Source organism: Seriola aureovittata, chromosome 6, assembly GCF_021018895.1.
Source record: "Seriola aureovittata isolate HTS-2021-v1 ecotype China chromosome 6, ASM2101889v1, whole genome shotgun sequence".
NCBI classification, from domain to species: domain Eukaryota; kingdom Metazoa; phylum Chordata; class Actinopteri; order Carangiformes; family Carangidae; genus Seriola; species Seriola aureovittata.
Window position 1 is genome coordinate 18,184,788 of NC_079369.1, and position 24,973 is coordinate 18,209,760.

Below are 24,973 nucleotides of genomic sequence, written 5' to 3' on the forward strand. Positions count from 1 at the left end.
AGAAGATATACGTGTCCGCTTACACTCGTGGGTTTCGTTTGCTCTAGTAGTATTGATCTTGTACATTGTCTGTTTTCTTAAAATAAAAAAAATCTCACCCACTTTTTAGGCCTACTGGTAAAACAGAAACATGTTTTACATATTTGAAGAAAAGGAGTTGAGATTAGCTTTCGAAAGAAAATGTTACTGAAATAAGTTCAAAAAGGGACACCAAGCTATTTTTGTAGAAAGGAGATTACTACTGCATCACTGCCAGCAGGTGCTCATGGGACAATAACAGGCACAGAGTAATGGAGGACAACACTAATGAATAACATAAAGATAAGCCAAAAAAAAAAAAGCCTTGTATTTTCTTGCTTTCTGGTTTGTCCAAAGGTTTGAAATAATGTTCAAATTAAACACTGATACCTTTTAGTTCGTTCTCCAGGACTAGATTATGCTGTAAGCATGCTGTCAAATAAACATATGTAGTTTTTGTTGATATACTGCATGTATCTAAAAAGCATCTACCTGCCTGAAAACAAGGTGTAAGTGTTGTAAGAAATGACTTACAGATTCAATTTCAAACGTAGTAATTTATCATATATGACATGTAAAATGTCAAGGCCACAGACAAGGTTACGAAACAGGCAGATCTGAAATTCTGCAGCCACAGATGAATATGTGTCGATATCTGTAAGTATTTTCTTGCCTTGGTCTACAGATCAGATCGAATCTATTTGATTTAATATAGTTGTAACTATGAATTCATTTGTATGTATGTGTTTGTGAATTATCGTGTGGTTTGATGTTTTCCATTATTCCATATTTGTTTTAATGATGTGTAGATGTCTGTGGCCTGTCTCATCACTTTCCGATAGCGACTCACTGTAGCCTCTAATCTGCCCTGAAGACGAAGCGCTGCTCAGAGGGAGCATCATAACCTCTTGTCTTATAAGCTCAACAATGGCCGAAGCTGTTGTGAAGCGACAATCACCACCACTCCCTCCTGCCAAGAAACCATGTTCAGCCGCAGCCTTAGCCAAAAAACTGAAAGCCCCTTTTCTTTTACACACTAAGTAACCAGTAACATTAAGTCAATATGGTCTGTTGTTATGTGTTTTAAAGGGAGCAGCCCATCTTCAGCGCCAGAGCTCATGTCTTCCAGATTGACCCGGCCACCAAACGCAATTGGCTGCCGGCCAGCAAACACGCCGTCACCGTGTCCTTCTTCTACGATGCGAGCCGCAGCGTCTACCGCATCATCAGTGTGGGTGGGACTAAGGTGAGAGCCAAACACACATGAAAACACAGATGCACACGCGTAAATGCTGCTGCATATGTTCACATCACACACACACACACATAGGAGACGGAAGGCAGGGAAAGGTGACGAAGGACTGATGACAAGGATGGAGGAATGTGAGCTTTTCATTGGTCAGCACGGAGTGGTTCAAGTGTGGCAGCAGACTTTCTTCACTGGGTGACACACAACAGACACACTTTTTTATCTGGTGACATTTTCAGGTCAAGACTCACAAAACAAGCAACTCTGCTTAGATTCTTTTAAAAAGAGAAATGTCAAGAATCAATTGTGAAGCCACATTTTTCACATCAGTGTATTTAGCAAACTTTAAAAGCAGTTTTTTAGCTTAATCATAGATTGCATTACTTCTGCTGTAACAATGTATCTTGTTGCATTCAGCAGTATTTCTTTCATATGCTATTAGTATTGTATTAGTGTATGGGCTCTTCATTCGTGTAGTATCATGTTCTCCTGACTTTCATTTCATTGAGGCCACTCTGCGCATCCTATTCTGAGGTCCTTCAAATAAATGGAAACAGATCTGTGGCTGTCTTTTGGCTGAGATATGCACATTGTCAGCAGAGTAATTCAAACACATCCACATCGGTAATGCCACACCCACAGCAACACTGAGGCACCTGGGAGTCGCAGCACTAACGAGATATCTTTTTAGCGCCAAAATAAAACTCACTGCTCTTTGTTGTTATCAGCCATGTGTGCCAGCGTATTGTACCGAGATTAGAGGCTTTTGGAGAAGCCACTCAGGAAATCTATATTTGGCAATAAATCCTCCTTATCAGACTGATGATCGGTTACTGAACAGATCACCGAACACCACAACAAGCTTTTTCACTTAGCTCTCTTTGTTTCTGCGGCCTGGTTGTTAGACATTCTGTCTTTATCTGCACGCAGCACATTCTCCAGTAGATCTCCATGATGATTATTTAACCGTAAGTACCACAACAACAAGGGCTCGAGACTGCGTAATTTACATGTAACTGTTACAGTCAGGTCCTCACTTAAGTGCGAATTATTTATCATTGCTAATGAGCAGTAAGAAAGAAAAAGCTTAAACACCAGCTTGTTTATTGGAGCGCTGCGCAGTGAAGATTTGGCCTCTTGATAACCAGATGAAAATCAGCATATTTTCTGGTCAAGTACTTACATATGAAAAATAACAATGTGCTGTAATGAATTTGGCATTTAAAGGTGGCAGGAATTATTAATGTTCTTGGTCACTGACTTTATATGTTGTGAATTTGTTGTCCTTGAAAATTACCTTCTTTTGAAAACTGGCTTTTTTTTTAATAGCGTGAAGTAGTTTAATAAATGCATGTGTCTGACTACAGGACATAAATAAACGCGCAGCACACCAGCTAGTTATGGCAAAATCACAGGCAATGCACCTTCATCACAGATACTCTAGCTTTGTTTTTTGTTTTTTTTACTTGACAGCTTAAATTGAAATATGGTCGCAGATAAAACTGAAGGGAATATAACAAATTAATTAAAAAAAAAAAAAAAAACGTTGATATTCAAACAAAATGTAAACTATTAATAATAAATGTTTTTTAGTGAACATATGAGTAGCAGGAATTAATGATGGTTGAACACCTTCCACTGTACATATTTAATACATCATGTTAAATATCCCTCCCTGTTCTTGCTCCATTCCTATTTATACTATTTATATCACATATGTATGATAACAGTGTCTCACTTCTCCTACCAGGGTCATTGATCTACCTTTTGTTATTCATGCTATTTCTAACCTCTGTCATCCTGTACGGTGCCAGGCCATCATCAACAGCACCATCACCCCCAACATGACCTTCACCAAGACCTCCCAGAAGTTCGGGCAGTGGGCAGACAGCCGGGCCAACACCGTCTACGGCCTGGGCTTCTCCACAGAGCAGCAGCTGCAGCAGGTAAACGTCACCCATAAACATCGAGGCAACGCTCAAACCAAATACTACTGTTACACAGACAGTGGTAGAGGACAGTGAAGCAGTGATACAGGCCCTGTTTTCACTTTGTGTTAGCACATATTCAGCTGGATTACATTTACACCAACACTTACAAAGTGTCTCCATTACACAAAATACGCTTTCTCTTTTTTCTCACCATGACACAGATTTCACAGGACGCTTTCTTTCCAGATCTTAATTTATCTCCAAGAACTTTGCTATGAGGGAACATAAGTTATACAACAGTTTTATTTCATTGTTTTTATTTTCAACACAAGTTGTTATTATGTTAATTACAGTGCAACAGCAGAAAAGGAGTCAGAGGTCAAAATACCCAGACAATATAATTGAACAACTATAACTCTGACATCCTGATTTTCCTCTGGAGTGAAGAATTTTTTTTTTTTTGATAAACCAACATTATTATAAATGTACAGGTACTGGGGGAAGATATGGAAGAGTGTGTGTTTCTTGCAGTGATGAGTTTTTAGGTTTTCTTGGCACAGAGTGTGACCTCTCCCTCTGCCCTCCCTCTGCCTGCAGTTTGCAGAGCAGTTTAAAGAGGTGAAGGAGGCGGCCCGCTTGGCCAGAGAGAAATCCCAGGAGAGGTTTGAACTGGCCAATCCTGCGCTCAACATTGCAGCTCCACAGGTAATGCACTGCTGTTCTTTCATAAAGCTTTTGTGTCTGACAAAGATATCAGAGCTCAATCAGTCATGTTCTGTAAATGCCAAGATGTAATCAGCCAAAATGAGTGAACAATGTGAGTAAGGGATCATTTACATATATTTTTTCATTGCTAATTTATTAGTAGTTTTGTACCATAACAAGAAGTCACCTCATGAAAACTTTTTCATTTGCTGCTCTGGAAATTCACTTAAAATGAACAATTTTCACTGGGAACTATTTTCTCCCAGAGGGGGAAAGAAATACAAAAAGACTGTCCCCAAGAGGGGCCTGTGGATTATCCTGAGTAACTGGGACATTGTGTCTGAGTAGAAACTGAGTTTTGAGATGCTTCTAGCATCACAAATAAGGTCATGGGTGGATGGGAGACCTCTCTAATAGTAGAGAACTGCAAACCGCAATAATAAAACTTAAATAATCTGCATGGAGAATGGTTTTACTGGATTTATTGAATTCAGGGAAATGAGATGTAAGTGTAAGGAAAAAAAAAGATTTTTTTGAATTGACTCTAATGGGAGTAAAATTATCGGTGATATTTGTGACAGTGTGCAGATCAGATCAGTAATGATTTAAAAACCACTGGTATTATACTATGAATCTAAACTGAAAAGCTTTCACTGCAAGTGAGAGTTCTTAACTTAAAAAGAAATGTAATTTTAAACATGAAAAAATGTAAATATGACAGTGAACTCAGTGGCTGTGTTCCTATTTTAAACATATACAGAACCATGAGGAAATAGATGGATCCCCATCTGACTGCTCCATTATTTCTCCCATTGGTTAACTCCATTCAAAGGTTTCATGCATGACAAATGGAGATGAGAGACGCTGGCATTGAAGGTGTTTGGAGGGGCAGTAATGGCCAGTACTGAGACAAAGAAGAATGAGGGATCGGGAGATGGTGGGAGGAGGGGAGGGGAGCTGATTCATCTATAATTGAGGGGAATCTGGCTGCTGCTGCCGCTGAAAGGACAATGGCCAGCTTTTATTCTGCCAGCGTCTGTGATTTCTTGGTGGAACTGATAGAAGAGAAGTGAAAGTTTGCCTGCAGCAGAAACTTTTTGTCTTTCACCTTTTCTCCCTCTCAAAAGCCGCCCAGTAACGATATCACGAGTAGATTACAAGACACAGAGCGATATTTACTGGGGCAGTTCTTCTGACATTTACAGCGTCGACAATAACACAACAACAAGTACACACCCGGTTTGGGAGGACATGATTTAATTGTACAAACATGGGGGAATAAATGTCACACAGCTGCTCTGCCAGTCTTGTTTATTAGTTAGTTCTTCCAAGTTTCAGCATTAAGTTTAGTTTCTTAGCTTAGTTGTCATGGTGACATAGATTCAAAACAGTAAAGTGCTTGTTAATGTTTTTGTGTGTGTGGACTGTAAGTCTTACCAAAGAGCCACTCAGCAGGTCTGAGAGACTGCAGAGTCACGCTGCCACCCTCGACCTCATCTGTGAGACAGTCCGATAAGAGCCGATCGTTTGTCTCGTCTATTTATTTAGTGCGGTCGAGAGAAAACACTGGTGGATACCACAAAAACAAACATCATTACCATGAAGGTCAACAGTACAAGAAGTCCAGAGCAGAAATTGAACAATATTTCTTAAGACTGGCTGACATTTAACAACAAACTTTTATCAAATATGGTTTTTCGCAACGCCACGGGGCTTACATCGGTTTTTCTCAGAGTATTGATGCTCGACTGAGCTGCACAGAAGCAGACCTGAGAATGGAAGGTCGAAGGTCAAATTGATCAGTAATTTTCCCCTCGACCAGCTTCGATCTTTAGACTTACTGTATCTTGTGTCTTTTTGCATTCATAGCTCAAAACTGAGTGAAATACTCAAATATTGTCGCTCTACTCACTGCATTTTAAATCGAAATACATTTTGTAATTTGGTTCAATATGAAGTGTAAAAAGTCATTTTGATGCTTTTAAACTGCAAATTTGGCTGTAATTTATCATATATTGATTGATATTCACAGTTCTTATTGTGTTTCAGTTTGCTAATGCATCAGTGTATTTGACATTGATCAATTACTCTCTTATTGACTACTCTGAAATATATTTGTAGTGGACAAAAGCTTACTTTGTAATCAGTAAAAATATGTTTTTCTGTATTTGTTGTTTTGATGTCGTTCTGTCTATGGGACAGTGAAACTTCAGACAGGAAGTAATCAGGCAGAGAGATTGGTATTACACACAATAAAGGACCTTGAATTGGGTACATTGCTGTCAGGAGCCATGCATCTTAACCACTCGGCAACTTTTTGAATTAACATTGATACAAAGTGCTTTATTATAAAACAAGAATAAATGCAAAAAAAAAAAAAAAGCGGAGAAAAGAAGAAAAACAAAGCGGAACGTCAGGAAAAGACGTGTCCAAAAAACACCTTCCTCTAAAAAAAAAAAAAGTATTTAAAAGCTGATGACCCTGTTCTGCACATGTTCTAGGCTGATATTGTGATCGTATCCAGTTTTACACGTGTGAAGTGAATTTCTTGCCCCTGCATGTCGCACACCAGTGGTAGAAGAAGATCTTAGAGTTTTTACTTAAGCTAAAGCAGCAACACAAATATTGTAAAAAGCCTACTTCCATACTTATGGAACAATTTACAGTATTACCAGCACAATGTACTCATTAATATTAAAGTATTAAACAGTCAACATGTAGCAAAATGAGCCCAGTCTATTACTGAATAATTATTACTGACACTTTAGCATTTTACTGTTGTAGTTGGACGAGCTGCAGCCAATTTAAACTATTGTATATACAGTTTGGTAGTTTATTCTATTACAAAGTACCATAATTTATGTTAAAGTTGATATTAAGTTCATCTTAAAATCCTAATATACAATGTAATTAGCAAGTAAAGCTGTGAAATAAATGTAATGCAGTAAAAAGTACAGTAGTTCTCTCTGAAATATAGTGGAGGAGTTGTATAAATGTATTATTTATTATTATTATTATTTATTTATTTATGTACTTAATTACACAAACACTAAACACTATATGTGTCCTTAAATAGGATACCAACAGAGGTTGGAGGTCAGAGGTCAGGGTCAGTGACAGGGCAGCAGGCAGAAGTGTTATATCCTGTTACCATGGCAACTAGTGAGCTTGTTTAGTGTTGAGCGAGGCCTTGAAGAAAAAATAAAAGTCAGACAAGGTCAGAAGAGGCTTTGCAGCCTGTACCCATTTCTCTATAAGACAGCAGTCATTGATTTTGTGTCAGGCAGTAAACACAGAGGTGTTGTTGTGGTTATTATCACATCTTCTCACTTCTGACTCGCCCCTGCATGTTGTAAAACACCTCATTGCTGAGTTCCTGAACCTGTGTGATGTAAGAAGTAAAACCCAATCAAAGCTGTTATGGTGGGTGAGTACACGATGGTACTTTGTGTATGAACTATTGATGGGATCCAAAGTGGCTATAATGCAAGTTAAGAGCTCCATTAGGGCTGATGTGGTTTTTTGTGTGTGTGTGTGTGTGTGTGTGTGTGTGTGTGTGTGTGTGTGTGTGTGTGTGTGTGTGTGTGTGTGTGTGTGTGTGTGTGTGTGTGTGTTGTGTGTGTGTGTGTGTGTGTGTGTGTGTGTGTGTGTGTGTGTGTGTGTGTTGGTGTGTGTATGTGTGTGTGTGTGTGTGTGTGTGTGCCTGTGTTGAAAGCCTTCTACAAACACTTGGGCATATTGATAATGAAAAACCAAAACAAGAAAGATTTCTGACTAGTGCAGATTAGAGTTTGAAATATGCAATTGTTTATCAAAATAATGTTCCTTTATGATAAACTAACAAACAGAGAAATGATGATTTATACAATGCTGTAGAGAAGCTGCAGCATCGTGTACTGCTCTTATTCTCTCCTTCAGCCAGTGTATCAGTACGGTTTGCACCACCTCCAGCTGGTCAGTAACAGCCCTGGTTGGTAACCAATCCACAGTGTTGCAGAGCTGTATCTATGCAGCCTCGGGCTTTACAAAGCACATATCCTAAGTGTGATATGTGGTTGGCAGCAGGGGATCTGCATTCAGTAAAGCCTCAGCTTTCAGGCATATTTGCAGAGCTCAGAGATAAGATGGAGGAGGAGATGGAGGAGTCAGTGAGATAAACATGAAGAATGATGAACAGAGCAACACAGAGAGCATTCTGAAATTGACAAGTGCAAAGATAATAACGTGATTTGTGCGAGAAAAAAACATAAAGATTATGGGTTATGGGTTCACCAGGGACAACGGTGAACCCATAACCCTGTTTGGATTAGTGCCTTTTTATATTGTAAAACACAAAGCCCTCTAACACATTTTAAATAATTCCTCTCAAGATTAAAGACGATAGTCATAAATATATTGAAATATTAGGAAAGATAAAATATATACAACTACAGGGCAATAACAGTTGTCTTCCTACTGTCTCATCTGGCTCTACTCAAATTATTTATTTATATGTACCAGCAAGGAAAGTAGGCGTGTGAGGTGTGTGAGCGGTGAAGCCCTTTTTCTGGAAATTGCCAAAGAATATTTTCTAAAACATCTTGTATTTGTGCACATTTTCAGTTGTAATTCTATCCAATAAAATATGATCACAGGCCTCAGAGTGACTCAACCAGACAGGAAGAAAGATCAGAAAATTCTGCAGCTCCAGTCTGTTACAGGAAGATAAGAACAGATACAGGGCCATGAAAATATTTCTTACAAACAACAGCAAATTCTACAAAATTTAAAGATGAACATAGTCGCTGTATGACTATTAATTTGGAGCTGATCCATTTACTGTGACAGCACCAGCTGAATTGAGCAACACGGGTTGGTAAAGCCTGCCGTAATACACTGATGACAGAAAGAGGAGGTATGTCTGCAGTTAACACGGGGTTAATGGAAAGATTCAGCTAATTTGAAGTAAAATATCATCTTTAGTGTGTTTATTGTCCCAGTCACCATTAAATGACCAGCTATGATGGGGCTTGACTGAACGTGACACGCCTCCTACCAACCTCAGCCAGCTGTTAACACCTTAAAGACATGTTGGGAAATGTGCTGATTCGCTCTTTTGCAGAAAGTTAGAGGAGAAGGTCCATACCACATATTTACCGTACACATGAGATCCTCACATCTGACGCGTTCGTGAAAGCAAAGAAGCGTTTTTCCCAATGTGTCAAACTATTCTTTCAACACTAAATGCTGTGATTGAGAGTGCCTGGAAAAACTAGTGAGCGACTGGGAAGACAAGTCAGAATAGTTTGCTTAAAGTGATGGATAAAGGGTTGACATATGCGGCTTCTACTGATGTAAATGGTAGTAGAACTAGTGCAATTTTTGCTGGGTTTTTTTCCTACTGAAAAGACAAATTATTGTAAAAACATCACCTTATAAACAACATCCTATCCAGTTTAAAAGAAACACACTTGGTGTGTGGTGTTAATGAGTGGGCTCCTGAGCATATCTGATTGGGTGGTGGCATCTGTCAGAGAGTAAAAGGTTGGGAACCACTGAGCTCCAGGGTGAGAGTGAATACATACTAAAAAAAAACAGTATAGAAGAAATAATCGCTCTCCATAAATCAACTGAACAACAGTGTGAGCACAGCAGGATACCGACGCTGTTTCCCTCCTCTGACAAGTAACAGCTGTCACTTGTTTGCGTTTGCTGATTGGAGCTTTTTTCCTCCCCATCTCCTCCCATACGTGGTATCTATGCAGAGGCAGAGAGGAATGCCACTCATCAATATTTTATACCACAGACTTGGCATTAAAACCAACTAAAAAGAAGTGTGTGTGTGTGTGTGTGTGTGTGTGTGTGTGTGTGTGTGTGTGTGTGTTTAGTGGTGAATACAGGTGCTCCAAGAGGAGCGTAAGCATGTACCTCTGATGCATGGACACATGAATAAATAAAGCAGGTTTGTGGTCTCAATGAAACATGGTGTAGAAACGGGAGCTTTATAAAGCTAAGGAAAAGCAAATGGACTGATGCTGGGATAAATAAGTAAACAGTGTAGATGTACTAAAGACGAACAGTGGTGCAGTGACATCATCATGAAAGCTGTTTAGTATTTAACGTATCTGGGATCCCATCGATTACAATCGATTACAGGACCCTGAGAAGTTTTTGAAGTTGTTGCTTTGGGGTTTGAGGTGTTGTTAAAATACAACACACACATCCACATATACATACATATTTATTTTTCAGTTTGTATTGAGGGTGGATTTTCTTCTTTTATATTCTTTTAATTGTATTTTACTTTGTTGATGCTGAAATTAGAAAAAGAAATGTTCCGTCTCCATCTTTGCTCTGTCTCCGTCTCTGTGGCTAAGTGCTCACAGTTGTTGTGTTTCCTAGGGATCACCTGTCACTCAAACAGTGTGGGCGGGACTCAGTTTGTTTAGCATTCAGTTATAGTCATTGCTCCTGTTCCTGTTCTTTTCTTAACTCAAAACAAATCCATTAGTTCCTGTGCAGAAAACTTTAAAGCTATCATGAACTGGGAACGGGATGGATCACTGTGTATTCAAAGACAATAGTGCTTAATGCCTGGTTTTAATTATCTAATAACTGTTATTTTCTTCTTTCTCCTCATTTTCCCCCTACCCTCCTCCTTCCTGATGCATCATGGGACATATTGGTCTCTCAGCTCTCCCAGGTGCGTTGAAAACACACACACACCACCCCACAATCAAAAAGCAATACAAAGACAACCATCTTCTTTTGTCCCAGGGACTGCGGTGTTCATAGACTCAGCGTTGCATGGACTATCATGCTCAATAATTCATCTGGAGTCTGATCAAAGTTGACTTCAGAACAAATTTAGCTTCAGAACGCAGCTGGTGTTTGCTGCAGAGGAGAAAAAGCTTTGTTAACGACAGCAGCTACAACACAACGTGTAATTTAATCTGCAGAGGTTATGGCAACACGCAGCTAAATTCACCAGAGTTTCGTTCCTCAAAATTGATCAAATCCAGAGTACACACTTCACTGATATTGTAGAATGTCCAGAGAGCAGCAAATACACAGACACCTCCTTTAAAAGTGAGAATTCCTCGCTGGTCCTTTTGAACTCGGGCTAATTAGTAGTTGGTCGTTTCCAGGTTTGTCCTCTAATGTCTCTGCCTTGTTTCCACTCCGCCTGTTAGCGAACAACAACAGAAAAACTGCTGTAAATTTGTAATCCCATTTATGACTTAAACATGATCCACAGTATGAATTATTCAGGGATACGCACAGCCGATGCGTTGGCTTTGGGGCCGGACTGGAGTTGCCTTAGCTTTGATTTTTCTCCTGCTCTCGGGTTCCTTCCTCTGGACACGGTACGCATCCACATCGTGGAGTCGGCTATGTGTTTTATTAAAATATCCATCTATATGGACAGACAGAGAGCTGCTGAGCTACAGATAATAAACTGTTGTCCTCAGGGGAATATAGCCAGGCTAGATTGAATTAATAATACAAGCTTTTTCTACAGTAAGTGCAGGGTAAAGCTTCACTGAGGCACTTGGCTGTTGACAGGTTTCAGGTTTCTACAATGAAAGACAGAAGGCAATGAGGGGTGGGCGACTGGGTGTCAGGTTGGGTGGATGCATGGGCTTTTAAAAAAAGGGAGACTGAGCACACACACACACACACACACACACACACACAAACGCACACACAGCCTCAGACTGAGGAAAATAGTTCACAAAACAGTGCGGAAGAAAGCTTGAACCCATTTCTGGGCAGCAGGGAAGGAAAATATCAAAGCAGATTGGTTTGACTCGACTGTGCCAGGCTGGAATCAAGCCATCTGCTTGTAATGTCATATTCAAAGTCTCCTCTTGACACGAGAGGAAGATGAATGTTTCTACTGGTACTGTATTACCATTCCGTTTATTTAACCTTTACTTTATACTGTAGGACACTGCTAATGGGGTACGATGAAAAGAAAGCAAAGGAATGGACTGCTGACTCTTATGTGGCAGATATGGAAGTGTATTTACACAAAAAATATGAATGAATATGAAGGCTTGACTTACAGTCTCCTAGAAGCCACATCTGTTCACAAATAACTTTACGTCCAAGTGCAATAACCAAACAAGGAGCGAGGTGCACATTGTGTTCTCTGTAGATCCATTCAGTCTTCTAACTAAAGGTCAGTCATATCATAAGTTACTTGGTTAGATGCTACATATGTATCTGTGTGTGTATGTATATATGTATATATAAATATATATATATATATATATATATATATTATATATATATATATATATATATGTATGTATATATATATGTTATAGTCAGACACCAGCTGTCTTGTTTGTAGCCCTAGTCCCTAACCCCAAACTGCAGAAAATCTGCAGGCTAACTGTATGAGTGAATATTAACAAGCAAGTACTACTATTAGTATTAATAATATTGTAAAGGTTCTATTTAGTTCTGCTCGCAAACAATCTGTTATCTGAAAAAAGACATAGTCACGTTGATCACTCGTCAAATGTTTTTAGTTCCCAACAAAACAGATAGAAATTGACATGAATGTCTCTTTATTACTGTAAATGAATCATCAAGTAAGTTTGTTGTTAGTATTTATTCGTTTGGCAGATGCTTTGGTTCAAAGCTGTGACAAGAAATTATAGTCACGGTAAAAGTACAACGTAACAAAAACATCAAAAAGGCACAAATAAAGATCTGACTTAATCCTATAAACTTTTATTGACCTGAAACAAGATTATATTTAGATAACAAGTCTGTTACAATACAGCTACAATATACAAGATTGAAGATATAAAATATTGGACAGGATGAATCTCAGCTATCAAGCCAGCTACCGAATGGCCCTTTAGGTGGAATTATTTTTATTGTTATATGACTACTTTTCTTTTCTTTATTTCTTGTGCAGTATACAGTATGTAATATCTCAACAGCATGTGTATCATTTATACGCGCTTACACACAAATTCCACATAAACCCTCGGAATGAGGAACTGCACTTCAGTCGTTTCCTGTTGAATCAGTCCAATCAGATCGCTGAGGCTGTATGAAGATAAGGCAGCCGGGCGCCACACATGGTTGCTCGCTCTGCATGGAGCCTGTTTACAGGAGCCCAGATGGGACATATCAAACGCTGACAGGTGGAGTTGTGTCCTGTCTTGCTGCTGTGCTGTATCTGTTTTGTTCTGATGACAGGTCTGAATATAGAGACGCTTACGGGCCTGTCAACAGCTCAAGCCTGGGCCTCAGAGCCAAAATCTAATTTTAGGTGGTTAATCCTGGATCAACAGCGTGACATCAACTATCAGTAAACTTTGACTATGGCCATGTTGAAGAATTAAATGTCCTCTCTTAATTAAATAATGTGCAGATAAAATGCAGTTGTACCCTGTTAAAAGTGTCGTTCTCTAATCAGGCACTTTCTGTTAAAGGACTCGTGTCCTCTGATAGGAAAACTACAGTGTGGATCATAGACATTTACAGTGCGATGGAGCATCCCTTCTTTAGTGAAGTTTTTAACACTGGTGCTGTTGTATGTAACATTGTCTTTTATGGCCGCCGCTGCAGATTATTTTCATTTTTGATTAATCTGGTCATTTGGTCTAAAAAATGTTGAAAAATGTCTATTTCACTGTCACCAAACTTAAGGCAATGTCTTCAAATGACTTTTTTGTTGTTTGACCAACAGTCCAAGACCCAAAGATATTCAGTTTATTGTCAGGAGAAGCATCAGATCCTCACTTCTGAAAAGCTGGAACCAGAGAATATTGACATTGTTTTCTTAAAAAAACAACTCAAGACAATAAATCGACTATCGGAAATAGATGATCAGTCATAGTCGATCAGCTACTTGATTAATCGAGTGATCTTTGCAGCTCTCTTCTCTTTTTCATTGATTTCCGAGAAGTCCTCTTGCTGATTGAAACCGATACCATGTTACAGAACTGCAACTGATTTCTTTTTTGTCTCTATAACAGAGCTCATGTCCTGTTTGTGTTGTCATCTCTGTTTGGGTCATGTGTTTTTGGTCCAGGAGTTGTCGGAGGATCGTCATTCTCCGCCGCTGCTGACAGTTAATGGGCCGGGTGAGGAAAAGCTGTTCCGCAGTAAGAGCGCCGAAGTGGAGCTGACAGCAGAGAAGGAAAGAGTCAAGAAGATGTTGTCTGAAGGGTAATAATGATCATTTTCTTTTTTGTTGTTCAAAAAGATGTTTGCACCTTGTACTTCTGTGTGCACCAGAGTTATTGTCTATTGACTTTTTACATTTCAATCAATTCAATTTTTCAGTTTGGGAGTCTTTATGTAGTTTCAAGCAGTTTATTATTGTTATCCTGTTAGTCTTTTACTCTTTTTAGTTTGTGTTAATAACCAATAACATGGATGCAATGATCAGAACACATGGTCAGACTCTGAAAGAATGGGGTGACTCGATAGCCGAGAGTTTAGGGCGCATATGGGCACAAATGCCCTGAGCAGCGATTCCCCCACTATGTTTCAACAACAAATAGAGGGAGAGAGAGAGAGAGAGAGTGCAGTGAGAATTCTTGCTCAGAACCTCTGATGTTTATGGAAGAGTATTTGGCTTGCAGCAAACTGTACAGCATAAGAATAACAACAACAATCCACAACAATAATACCCAAAACACACAGACATAAAACACACATTAGAATGAAACAACAGAGAGAGCAGCAGATGTGTGTGTGTGTGTGTGTGTGTGTGTGTGTGTGTGTGTGTGTGTGTGTGTGTGTGTGTGTGTGTGTGTGTGTGTGTGTGTGTGTGTGTGTGTGTGTGTGTGTGTGTGTGTGTGTGTGTGTGGGAGTACTGGAATGGAAATTTTATTCATTAGGGTTTGGAAAGTTTACGACAAAGGTTGTAATCCAGCGTTTAAACCTCAGCTCAGCTACATGAGCTGATGTAACTGCCCAAAGCACTTTGTTGAGCTCTGTTCAGTGAACGGTACCAGCTCAAAACAACTAAATTCCTGTTCTCTGTTAGAGGAGGAAAGGAAATGACAACAACAAGACATTAAATTGCAGTATTTAAAGAGTGTTTACCCTCACCAAAATTCACTGAAAGCTGCTCACAGGTTTTTTGAGATTTGCCTCTTAAAAACAAACCTGATAATAAGAACTTCCTGCAGCGAAGCGGCACATCACATCTCCTCTACCTGGAGAATAAATTCTGGTGCCCACATGGTCACTCTTCCACACAGGAAGTGAATCCAAAGCTAAATATTGTAACTCCAGAAATATGGAAGGACTTTTACAAATTAAGATCGGGATTGTTACTCTGCCTGTTTAATGTCTTCCAGGGCTCTGGAGGAACTTGTCAAGTTTGAGAAAGTAATTTAGTTATGTGGGTGTGGGGACTATAGATTTTTTAACAGACAACCTGCTTCAGAGAGTATGGGCTTGGCCTTTGAACCAAGCAGGTGGATTCTAGCAAAGATGCACTATCGAGTTGCATTCTGGGAAATGTAGGATCCATGGAAGTTTGTTCCCACTGAACTGCCATAGAACTGCATATTTTCCATCATTCTTTGCTTTATCTTCACCTCACCATCAGGAGCTAATCACATCAGGTCAAATCAGTTTTATTTTTACGACCAAAAATCACAAATAAAAAAAAAAACAAACAAAAAAAAACACACACACTTAGACACTGGGTTCAAAGAAGGAAAACAAACAAAAATAAATAAAAATCTGAAACTTGGGAAGCGCAATATAAGAAGGGCATGTGATAGATGTCGCATGTGCAGAGTGGACAGAATTAACAAATGTGAAATTACAATCTGGAAACAAGATTATAAGATTTTAAATTATAAATTTAGGTTGGGTGTGGGCAGAGTACAGAGGGATGGAAAATATTCATGCCTGTGGTTCTTCAGAACCAGGGCTGGATACCACTGATCCAGGGATCTGGAGCTTGACTCATACAAGGGACTAAAAGTCAGGAAATACAAACTGTTCCCTTAACAGCAGTGAGCAACAGCAAGCATCACAGACTGGCTGTGCTGGTGTCTACGAAAGGCTCACTTTCAGTTCTTAAGAAAAATAACAGCTCTGATAAAGTAGAAAAGCAGCAGTGAGTCAGACTAAAAGCTTTTTCCCACAAAGCAAAATGTGTAATCTGCCTGGAAACCATGCTACAGGTGGACACTCACACCCCCCCCCCGCTGCAGTGGTGTGTTTGTGTGTGTTTGTGTCACATGTTTTAAGTACACGAAAGAGAAAACTGTCCAAAGCCATTTTCAAGCACTTGCCTGAGTCATGGCCCGAGGCTTTGACATTCCATGCTGTTCTCAGTGTGTGTGTGTGTGTGTGTGTGTGTGTGTGTGTGTGTGTGTGTGTGTGTGTGTGTGTGTGTGTGTGTGTGTGTGTGTGGGTGTGTGGGTGTGTGGGTGTGTGTGTGTGTGTGTGTGTGTGTGTGTGTGTGTGTCAGTCAGTCAGTCCATGACTGCAGGCTGGCCAGGGCTGACTGGTGCTGAATTTAGCAACTCATAATTATTGTCATTATGGTGGCCATTATTGATCACTCAACCTTCCATCTGATACCAGGAAGCAAAAAAGGCACAAGTCCTTGGCTGCTTTACATCCCGTTATCGCAGTGATTTTATTTTATGATTGTTGTGAGCCTATGCAGTCTTTTCCCTCCTGTTGCTATGGTGAGTAGTTTTATGGTTGCCAAGCTGTTAGTTTGGTCGTCATGGCAAAGACTCAGCTTCCTAAACTCCATCTTCTCATCTGAAAGCTCTCTGGTTTATTAAATATCCCCTCTGAATCCTGACCTTTCCCGGCACACTGGACCTGATCTCTCTTTCCACTTCTTAATAAAGGTGTTTATTAAATTTTTTTTTACATAGTACCCAATGGTGTAATTTTCCATTGTTAAAGGTGCATACTGTTGTCTCATTTAGCCAGTTACAAAACAAATTGTTTTCAAACATCCACACATACACACCTGAAACAACCAACTATAGGGACTAATGTGATATATAATTTTGAGGCAACTTGTAATCTAACATGGCTTTACCACACTGGTAATTTAATATTGCTCTCATTGGGATCTATTTTCACTGTAATACCAAAGCTGAAAACAATCAATCCTGGACAGGAGCTTATGATGTCATGTGGGATTTACTGGTTAGTGGTACCACTTGTGCAGGATTGCACTTTAAGATAAGAGAAAAAATGTAAGTCACTACAAGACAGAAAATTAGTTTCACACTTCTTTGAAACTGTTGAAATCCATGGGCTTATGGCTCTTTAAGATCAAATAAATCTCCCACCACATTCCTCCAAACAGCTGGTGCAGCATAACATAAATGTTTCACTGCATAACATCATTATCTTCTGCATTTCCTCACCAGCAATGCTTCTTCCTGACAGTGACATCCAACCAGAATGGTTCCTTTGAAGATGCACTGATCAATATTTTTCGTATTAACAATAGATCAAATGACTATGTGAAGTGTGGAAGGTGTTTTCTCTTAGTGACAAATGCACAGAGAATTATCCCCTGACTCTGCTGTCCACCTCAGCTCTGCGAAGCATTATAGCATCTTTCAGCTCATTGTTTTGGTTCACTCTCGACACTCCTCATTATTGTTGTTTTCAGCACCTGCAGCTAAAAAGCTCAGATAAGCCCACTGCATGCTACGTCCCAGCACCAAATGAAAGTCAGACAAAACTATCAACTAGCTGGTGAATGTAATAGAGTATTTACCAGCGAAAGAGCCTGATATTTCCCTCAGGGATTAGTAGAGACCAAAGACAGAGCTGAAACAGAGTGAGCATCGACTCCAAATTAATGTTAATGTTACTATTTTGACTTTCTGCAGTGATATTATATCAGTGTTGTATTTACAGGTTGCTCCCCTGCCCCAAAGTGGCCAAAATATACATTATTGCAGCTTCAAATGAATCTTTTTGTGACTTCTCCTCAGGTCCATGTGTGAGATAAACCTGGAGGCTGAGCTCTTCACCCTGCAGGACAGTAACGCCAAGCTGGTGGCAGCGCTGCAGGAAGCCAACAGCAGCGTGGAGCAGTGGAAGAAACAGCTAGCTGAATACCAGGAGGAGACCGATCGCCTCAGAGACCAGGTGACCGTGTAAACAGCCATTACAAACTAACACTGTGTCATACAATACCCCGGAAGTTTGAAACAATTTAGGGTCGACTGACACTGAGGTGTTGCTGATTCAGCTCAGCTGTCATTTTTGAGGTTGTGTTTTAAAGGGTTTTTAAGCAAATGCACCACATGTGATTGCAAAAGGTGTTCTCCAGTTTGTACAAAATTTCAATTCATTTCTTAAATTTATCTTGTGTGTCTAAGAGGATGTCTTTTATTGTACAGACCTTAAAGCTTTCTTAGAAAGATTTGTGATTTCTGGCTATATAAAATACATTCAAAATTGAACTGACTACAGTACCAACTTAGTCACATTAGAGACTAGAAGTATTTTTTGAGGTGTCTTGAACTTAAGTTTTAACAAACACCTGCAAATTAATCAGAACAGAGTATTTTGTGTTGTCTTGATGTAGATTTCCCTCAGTAGTATGAGATCCAATAGTCACCACTTTAGTGTCCAAAGCATTATAAGAAAATTTAAAGAGATACAAAGTGGTAAGAAAATCACTTCCTCAAAAAAATAAAATAGAGCAGAAGCTACACAGGGCAACACCAACGAATTGTATCTCACTGTGTTGTTTGTTGCATGACCGTGTGTTTCCACAGTAAAACATTGCAAGATATAGTGATTTATCTTCTTTTTTTTATTACAACATCAAAACCAGAAGTTAGTCATTGAAACTTGCATGAAACAGGATTGTCCACCTTATAAAACCTGGATACACTTCCTGTTTTATTTCATTGTGCTGAGGTGAGGTTTCATGTCACTGCTGCATTAAGTGATGTTCTGCTTCCTGTCAGTCATTTCACACCCGAAGGAGGAAATTTGTCCTCCAGCAAAAACAAGTCACTCTACAAACTATTTTGTCACATTACTGTCTTTTATTTTGGGCTGCACACAGTAGTTCTTTTCCATGTAGTGTGAATATATTAAAGCTAATATATCAAAAAAAATCTGGTAGATGTTTTAAAAAAACATTATTTACAGCATTATTGGGGGAATTGTAAACTAGATGAAGATGATGGCAAATTAACTATAATTTACTTTAACTTATTATAATCTGGCTTTTAATTACTTTAATTATGAATTAATTATTATTACATCCAACTATCAAACCCTTATGTGTATGCATTTATGTACTTTATACATGTGTGTGTATATATATATATGTGTGTTGTTTAAAATGACAAGAAAAAGAAACAAAGGATCAATCAACACTTTGCTAGAATCAAAGCAGATATAGACTGTATGAAGTTGTGACCACTCATAGAGAGCAACTGGATGTGATGATTTTTTATTTTTTATTATTCATGCATCCATTAGTATCACACTAAAATCCCCACATGAGTTTGGTCTGTTCCAAACTGCAGATGCATTTTTCATCCAGCCACCATCCCCCCACCCCTCCTTGGGATATTTCTGTTGACAGGCTCCCGTGATAATTGCAGGGCCAGAATGCAGACATTTCATCTTTAATTTAGGGAGAGAAAATGATGCCCTTGGTCAAGCTTAACAAGGCTTCCTCAATTCAACAGAATTAAATGCTGCCGCATCAGGCCTGCAATGAAACTATTATCACCAGTGACAGAAAACTGGCCCTTTTATTTATAGCCCTCGTTGTGGTTTCCTCTCTCGCTACAAGTCCAGGTGAAGGTTACCCCCACAAATACATGCAAACACACAGCTACACACACACTGCAGCAAAGTCAACCAGGTGGCGAGAAGTAGAGCAGGCCTCAGGGGCTTGGCAACGGGGTGTGTGAAGGGGGCAGGGATGATTTTTTCTTTTTTTTTTTTTGGGACAGGACACCCTATACTGCCCAACCCCCTCCCCCTTCTCTGCCCCAGTTGCAGGAAGAAGATAAATCACCGTAGGAGCAGAAGGAGAGAGGTTGGCGTTGGCTGACTTGTTCTCCCTTGTCACACTCTCGGCTTCAGCCATGTTGGTGTTCATCTGCCACAGAAAGGCTCTGTGTTTATTTTCTGGGTTTCTGGGTTGACTCTGACCCCTGCTCAGTTTCAGCAAGAATTGTTGGTTGTTACTTAGGCAAGACAACTTTATTTTTATTTTATATATATATTGTTTTTTGAAACGGGGTCATCAAGCAATCAGTCGTAACAGCTGGGAATCCAAAGTGAACACCGACAGAAAGACATTTCTAATTTAACTGGAATATAGTAAATAATAAATAGAAACTCAGTGTATCTGCTGTGATGTCTTACTCAGCTTCTCTGCTCTTACACGTGCACTGTATATGCAGCACTGTTGCTTTTTCAATCTCCTGTCAATCTATTAAGATTAAAACATTCCTGGGAGCATTCATTTAGAAAGACATCACAGTTTTCACAGGATTTCTCTCTTCGTGATATTTGTGTGGATTTCAGAGAGATGGAGCTGGTGTCTCTGGGGACAGTAGCTGTCACAAAAAGAGTGGCTACAAAGAGGTTGAGTCCTCAGGGACCATGTGAACCCGGTTTTCTTAAGCTCGGCTTGGATGGTGTGCGACGTAGCGTATAGCGTGGAATCTATAAAGAGCCACTTTGAAATTGCCAGTTAAAATGCAGAGGAGATGCTAAGGGGAGGGGAAAGGGAAATGTTGACATCATGGGAGCAGGAGAGGCTCTCTACCCTCACACACATATTTACATTTCAGATGTTCAGCTGATGCAGTTATCAAAGGTGAAAGGAAATGTATGGAATAAGCAGCAGCAAAGATTGTGATGATTCCTGCATCACCAACATTACAACAAAAAGGTAGAAGGTAGAACCAAAACCAAGGAGGTCAAGATTTGTGCTCATAGTTGTGCTTCTATTTCTTATTTTAAGAGAAACCTTTTATTTTCATCTCTGCTTTATTTAACCAGCTCTTGTCTATCATTAATTGTCAAGGCACTATTTTGGTATATTTAGTGCTACAAATAGTGATTATTTTCATTATTGAGTGATATACTGGTTATTTTATATTATATAAATTATTATATTTGGTCTATAAAATGTCATTAACTAGTGCAAAATGCCCAACACAATTTCCCAAATCCCATTTGAGGCCTTCAAGTGGCTTCAACCAACAGTCACAAACCCAAAGATATTTGATTTACTATCACAGAAGACTACATCTTTATATTTAAGAAGCTGGATCAATGTTTTCCTGCATTAACTCCAAACATTAAGCTAAAAACAACTAATTGTCAAATATCTGAATTGATGCCAATTAATTTTCCGTCAATTTATTAATCTTAATCTACTACTACTAATCTATTAATCTCACCTCAACTGTCTAATGTTTTATTTCAATCCTCTGTGCACTTCTTGTTGAATATTTGACTGGCGGTTGAGGAATTTAAGGTTATTCTTTTTATTATCGAGTAAGCAAAAGATGAACAGCCAAAGTGCACTCGGTACACAATTAGCAAACAAATGCTTCATCTGTCAGATGTGATCATGTCAGGTTTCATTATATGTCGGGTTTCATCTACAGCATCTGCCCGTTACACTGACATGCATGCAAGCATTTAATCAAATTCAGGCAAGCCTCAGGATATTTAAACTGCCATGTAAATCTTTTTATCGGATTTCCTTACCGTTACTGTCGTAAACAGGTTAGACCTAACTTGTTTAAAATCTACATTTAACAGACCATAATTTTGTCATAACTGTGCATATGAAAGGTCAGTGGAGCCGGTGTCAGATTCACAAAACAAACAACGCGATGCAGCGAGAGCCTTATCAGTTTTAAAATAAATACATGTAAAGCCTATTATTATCAAATCCTGTTGCTTCAAACTGTAAAAACACTGGGGACTCAATTAGATTGTTGTCTTAATCAGATTACTCCCACACCATGCAAAACATTCAGTATAATGTTTTCATTTGCAGTAAGCAAAGCCTAGTGGGAAGTGAACCCCTAACCCTGTGAGTGTTAGTGCCTTGCATCTAGTTAAATTTACTTCAAAGGCTGCACAGCTTGTCCTTGTTTAGTCCAACTGTCACTCACCCTCTTTAGCTTTTCCATTAATATGTTAAACACAGGGAAGTGGGTCAGAGTGGGAGAAACATTTTTCCTGATTTTTCATGAAAGGTCACATCTCTCCAGCCATTTAAAAAAAAAAAAAGAAAGTCTCTGTGGCATGGGGTTTCAGTACTGTGACCACTGGCAGTAAAGCTTTTTTCCACAGAAACATCACAGCTGTGTGTGATGCTTCTCTGGAAGTTGTGTGTGTTTGTGTGTCTGTCTGTCATACGCTACTTTTGAAGACAAATTTCACAGTGAAGACCGGTTAACTGAGGGCGGCTTGTCCACAATTGGGGAAAAAGAGAAAAAGATTTTTGGGTCAGAGGTTTAAGTCAGGGTTAGGAGGTTATAGAAATAACCTAAAGGTGACCTAGGACTGTGTGTGTGTGTGTGTGTGTGTGTGTGTGTGTGTGTGTGTGTGTGTGTGTGTGTGTGTGTGTGTGTGTGTGTGTGTGTGTGTGTGTGTGTGTGTGTGTGTGTTCCAGGTGGCAGATCTGGAGGCCCAGCTGGGGCATCCTGCTGGTGGTCAGACTGGTAGAGAGGAGCTGAACCGGTCACTGGAGGAGCTGGAAGCTTTGCTGAGCGCTAAAGACCAGGCAAGACACCCAGTCCACTACATGCACCGCACACTGTCCAAATCTATTTACTACCTTGAAGGGAAGTTCAGTGTGGAAAGCAAGTGCAAAATACACCAGCACACATCACATCAATGGGATTGTGTGAGCCTGAATCTCCATCTGTTTTTCATTTACCATTATCTGTAAATGTTTTAAGCTAGGAGAGCTAGAAAGTGTCAGTTTGAGGATTTGTTCTCTGAATCATCTTTAAGGCTTTTACTGAAATCTTTCTGGTCCAATAATTTTGTTTTTGTCTTGTCCAAAAAATAATTACTTGACAAAATGTTTCAAAATTCTAGTGGACATAAGAGAAAAATGTGTTTTCTGGCTTTTATTTATGCCCTTCTAATTTCTATTTCTGCTAAAGCCTTGATTTATGCTTGAGCCAATAATTTTTCTTGTTGATGACTCATTGCTTTGGTCTGCCTGGAGAGAGCTTTGATAAAAGCCCACAGCCACACAAAACACACCAATATGAATGTTAAGACTTGAGACAAGAAGCAGGTGCCCAGAGTTGCCACTATTTAACACCTTCCTGAATCACCTTCATAACTTTTTTTCCAATCCTGCTTTAGTATAAATTTTTATATTGCCAAAGTCTCATCTTATGAACATTTAGTGCTTGTTTGGGCCAAAAGCAGTGTCCATCAAATGCATGCTGGGTACACTCAGCCAAAAGCCATTTTCTCTGGATAAATAAAAAGGATATTAAAGTGAAATATTAATTGAAAGCAGCTTGCTGCTGTTCTCTGGCCTCATTAACATAACCATGTGTGTCCCATCATTTAAACAAGTTCCACTTCTGGCAGCAGAATTCATGCCAGGTATGTTTCCCAAGAGGCAGAACCCCCCCCCCCAAAAAAATCTTACCATCAACCTGGTGTATGATAAATGAGCCACATGTAGGTATAGACTGAAGTATTTTTGGTGCAAAACAAGAGGTGAATGCTCCGTGTGTGTGTGTGTGTGTGTGTGTGTGTGTGTGTGTGTGTGTGTGTGTGTGTGTGTGTGTGTGTGTGTAAGGAAGGCAGTGTGAAGGTGCTGTTGTGACAGTTTGAAATTGTATTTTCAGGAAATTCACAATCTACAAAGCAAGAAAACAGATGTGGGCGAGCTAGAGAAGGAGAGAGAGGACGCCATGCAGAGACTCCAGGTAAACTGATGAGCAGTTTAGTTTGTTTTTTTTCTTTTCATTTCCTTTTCATTTCCTCAGAGTAACTCTACCCATTGCAGTCGACAACTCTGTTTTGCGAGTCTACTTGTTACTGGGAGATGGTATGTATCTCATACAAGCTTCATGATCAAAGGACAGATTTTGGGTAAGGCCACATATCAGTTTACTGTACATAGATTTTTCGATTAACAAACAAGAACGTATAGCAAGAGAAATAATAATACACAACAAAGAAACAAGAGGAGGGGAGGAGTTTATGTAAGCTGCAACCCGAGTTTCCACTGCTGTTAAATTATAGTCAGCCAGTCAAATTGGGATTGATAAGCCATTAAATCCTTTGTTTATTTTTTTTTTTATTCACTTATTTATTTTTTTGTTTGTTTCTCCCTCCCTCACCCTTAACCACAGCAAATTCATGCTGTCACTTAAAAGAAAGGTTCTGCTAATATCTAGGCTGCAAGTGTACATTTCTGCAAGGGAACAGGTTGCTGGTCCAGACGGACTATTGGGATCCTGCAGAACATTCAGGGAGAATGGGATTTTTTTTTTCTCTTCAGCTGCATTTCTACAGTACATTATGAACATAATTATACTGAATTTGCGCTGCACAAGTTGCTTTTCCTCCCCTACATTTTCATTGTAACTTAACCTTGCAGAGCTTGTATTATATCAGAAGTAGGAAAACTACTTCAATGACAAGGAGAGAGAAACACATTTCATTGTCAGTGTGAACAGAGACATTCACATCTTTTTTTTTGCCATTGGTGCTTGTGGTTCAATCGCTAAGAGGTCCCAGAGTTCAGTCTTTCAAGGACTTTCTTTTCAAGTCTTACTCTAGTGCGATCTGTTTCTGGTTTGATCTGCGTAGACAAGATGTTTCTTTTTTTTTTTTTTTGTGGTAAGAAGTTCTAGTTTTGTAGTGTGCTGACAGGTGTATGTGCTGGTTTCTTCTTTGTTCTCCAAACCAGACAGAGCCACACAGTCAACTAATGGAGAATCAAAGTGCCAATACTGTAGTTTTAAAAGAGACAGTGCAGCTCAGACCACAGCGGTGCAGTAAATAATCAGTACAGGTGAACTGAGGATTTCAAGGAGAAAACAAATTGTATTGAATTTCCATCTTAATG

The 24,973-nt window shown here is 39.4% G+C and overlaps 1 protein-coding gene across 1 annotated transcript in view; it reads left to right on the top strand.

Moving 5' to 3' along the window:
- Positions 1 to 24,973, top strand: part of homer3b (homer scaffold protein 3b) — a 47,582-nt gene that overhangs the window by 17,761 nt on the left and 4,848 nt on the right. Inside the window, exons 3-10 of the mRNA XM_056378329.1 lie at positions 1,108 to 1,264; positions 3,082 to 3,213; positions 3,796 to 3,903; positions 10,577 to 10,585; positions 13,943 to 14,079; positions 17,856 to 18,012; positions 22,541 to 22,651; positions 23,745 to 23,825. Of these exons, the coding sequence (XP_056234304.1) occupies positions 1,108 to 1,264; positions 3,082 to 3,213; positions 3,796 to 3,903; positions 10,577 to 10,585; positions 13,943 to 14,079; positions 17,856 to 18,012; positions 22,541 to 22,651; positions 23,745 to 23,825 (892 nt within the window). The remainder of the gene's footprint in view (positions 1 to 1,107; positions 1,265 to 3,081; positions 3,214 to 3,795; positions 3,904 to 10,576; positions 10,586 to 13,942; positions 14,080 to 17,855; positions 18,013 to 22,540; positions 22,652 to 23,744; positions 23,826 to 24,973) is intronic.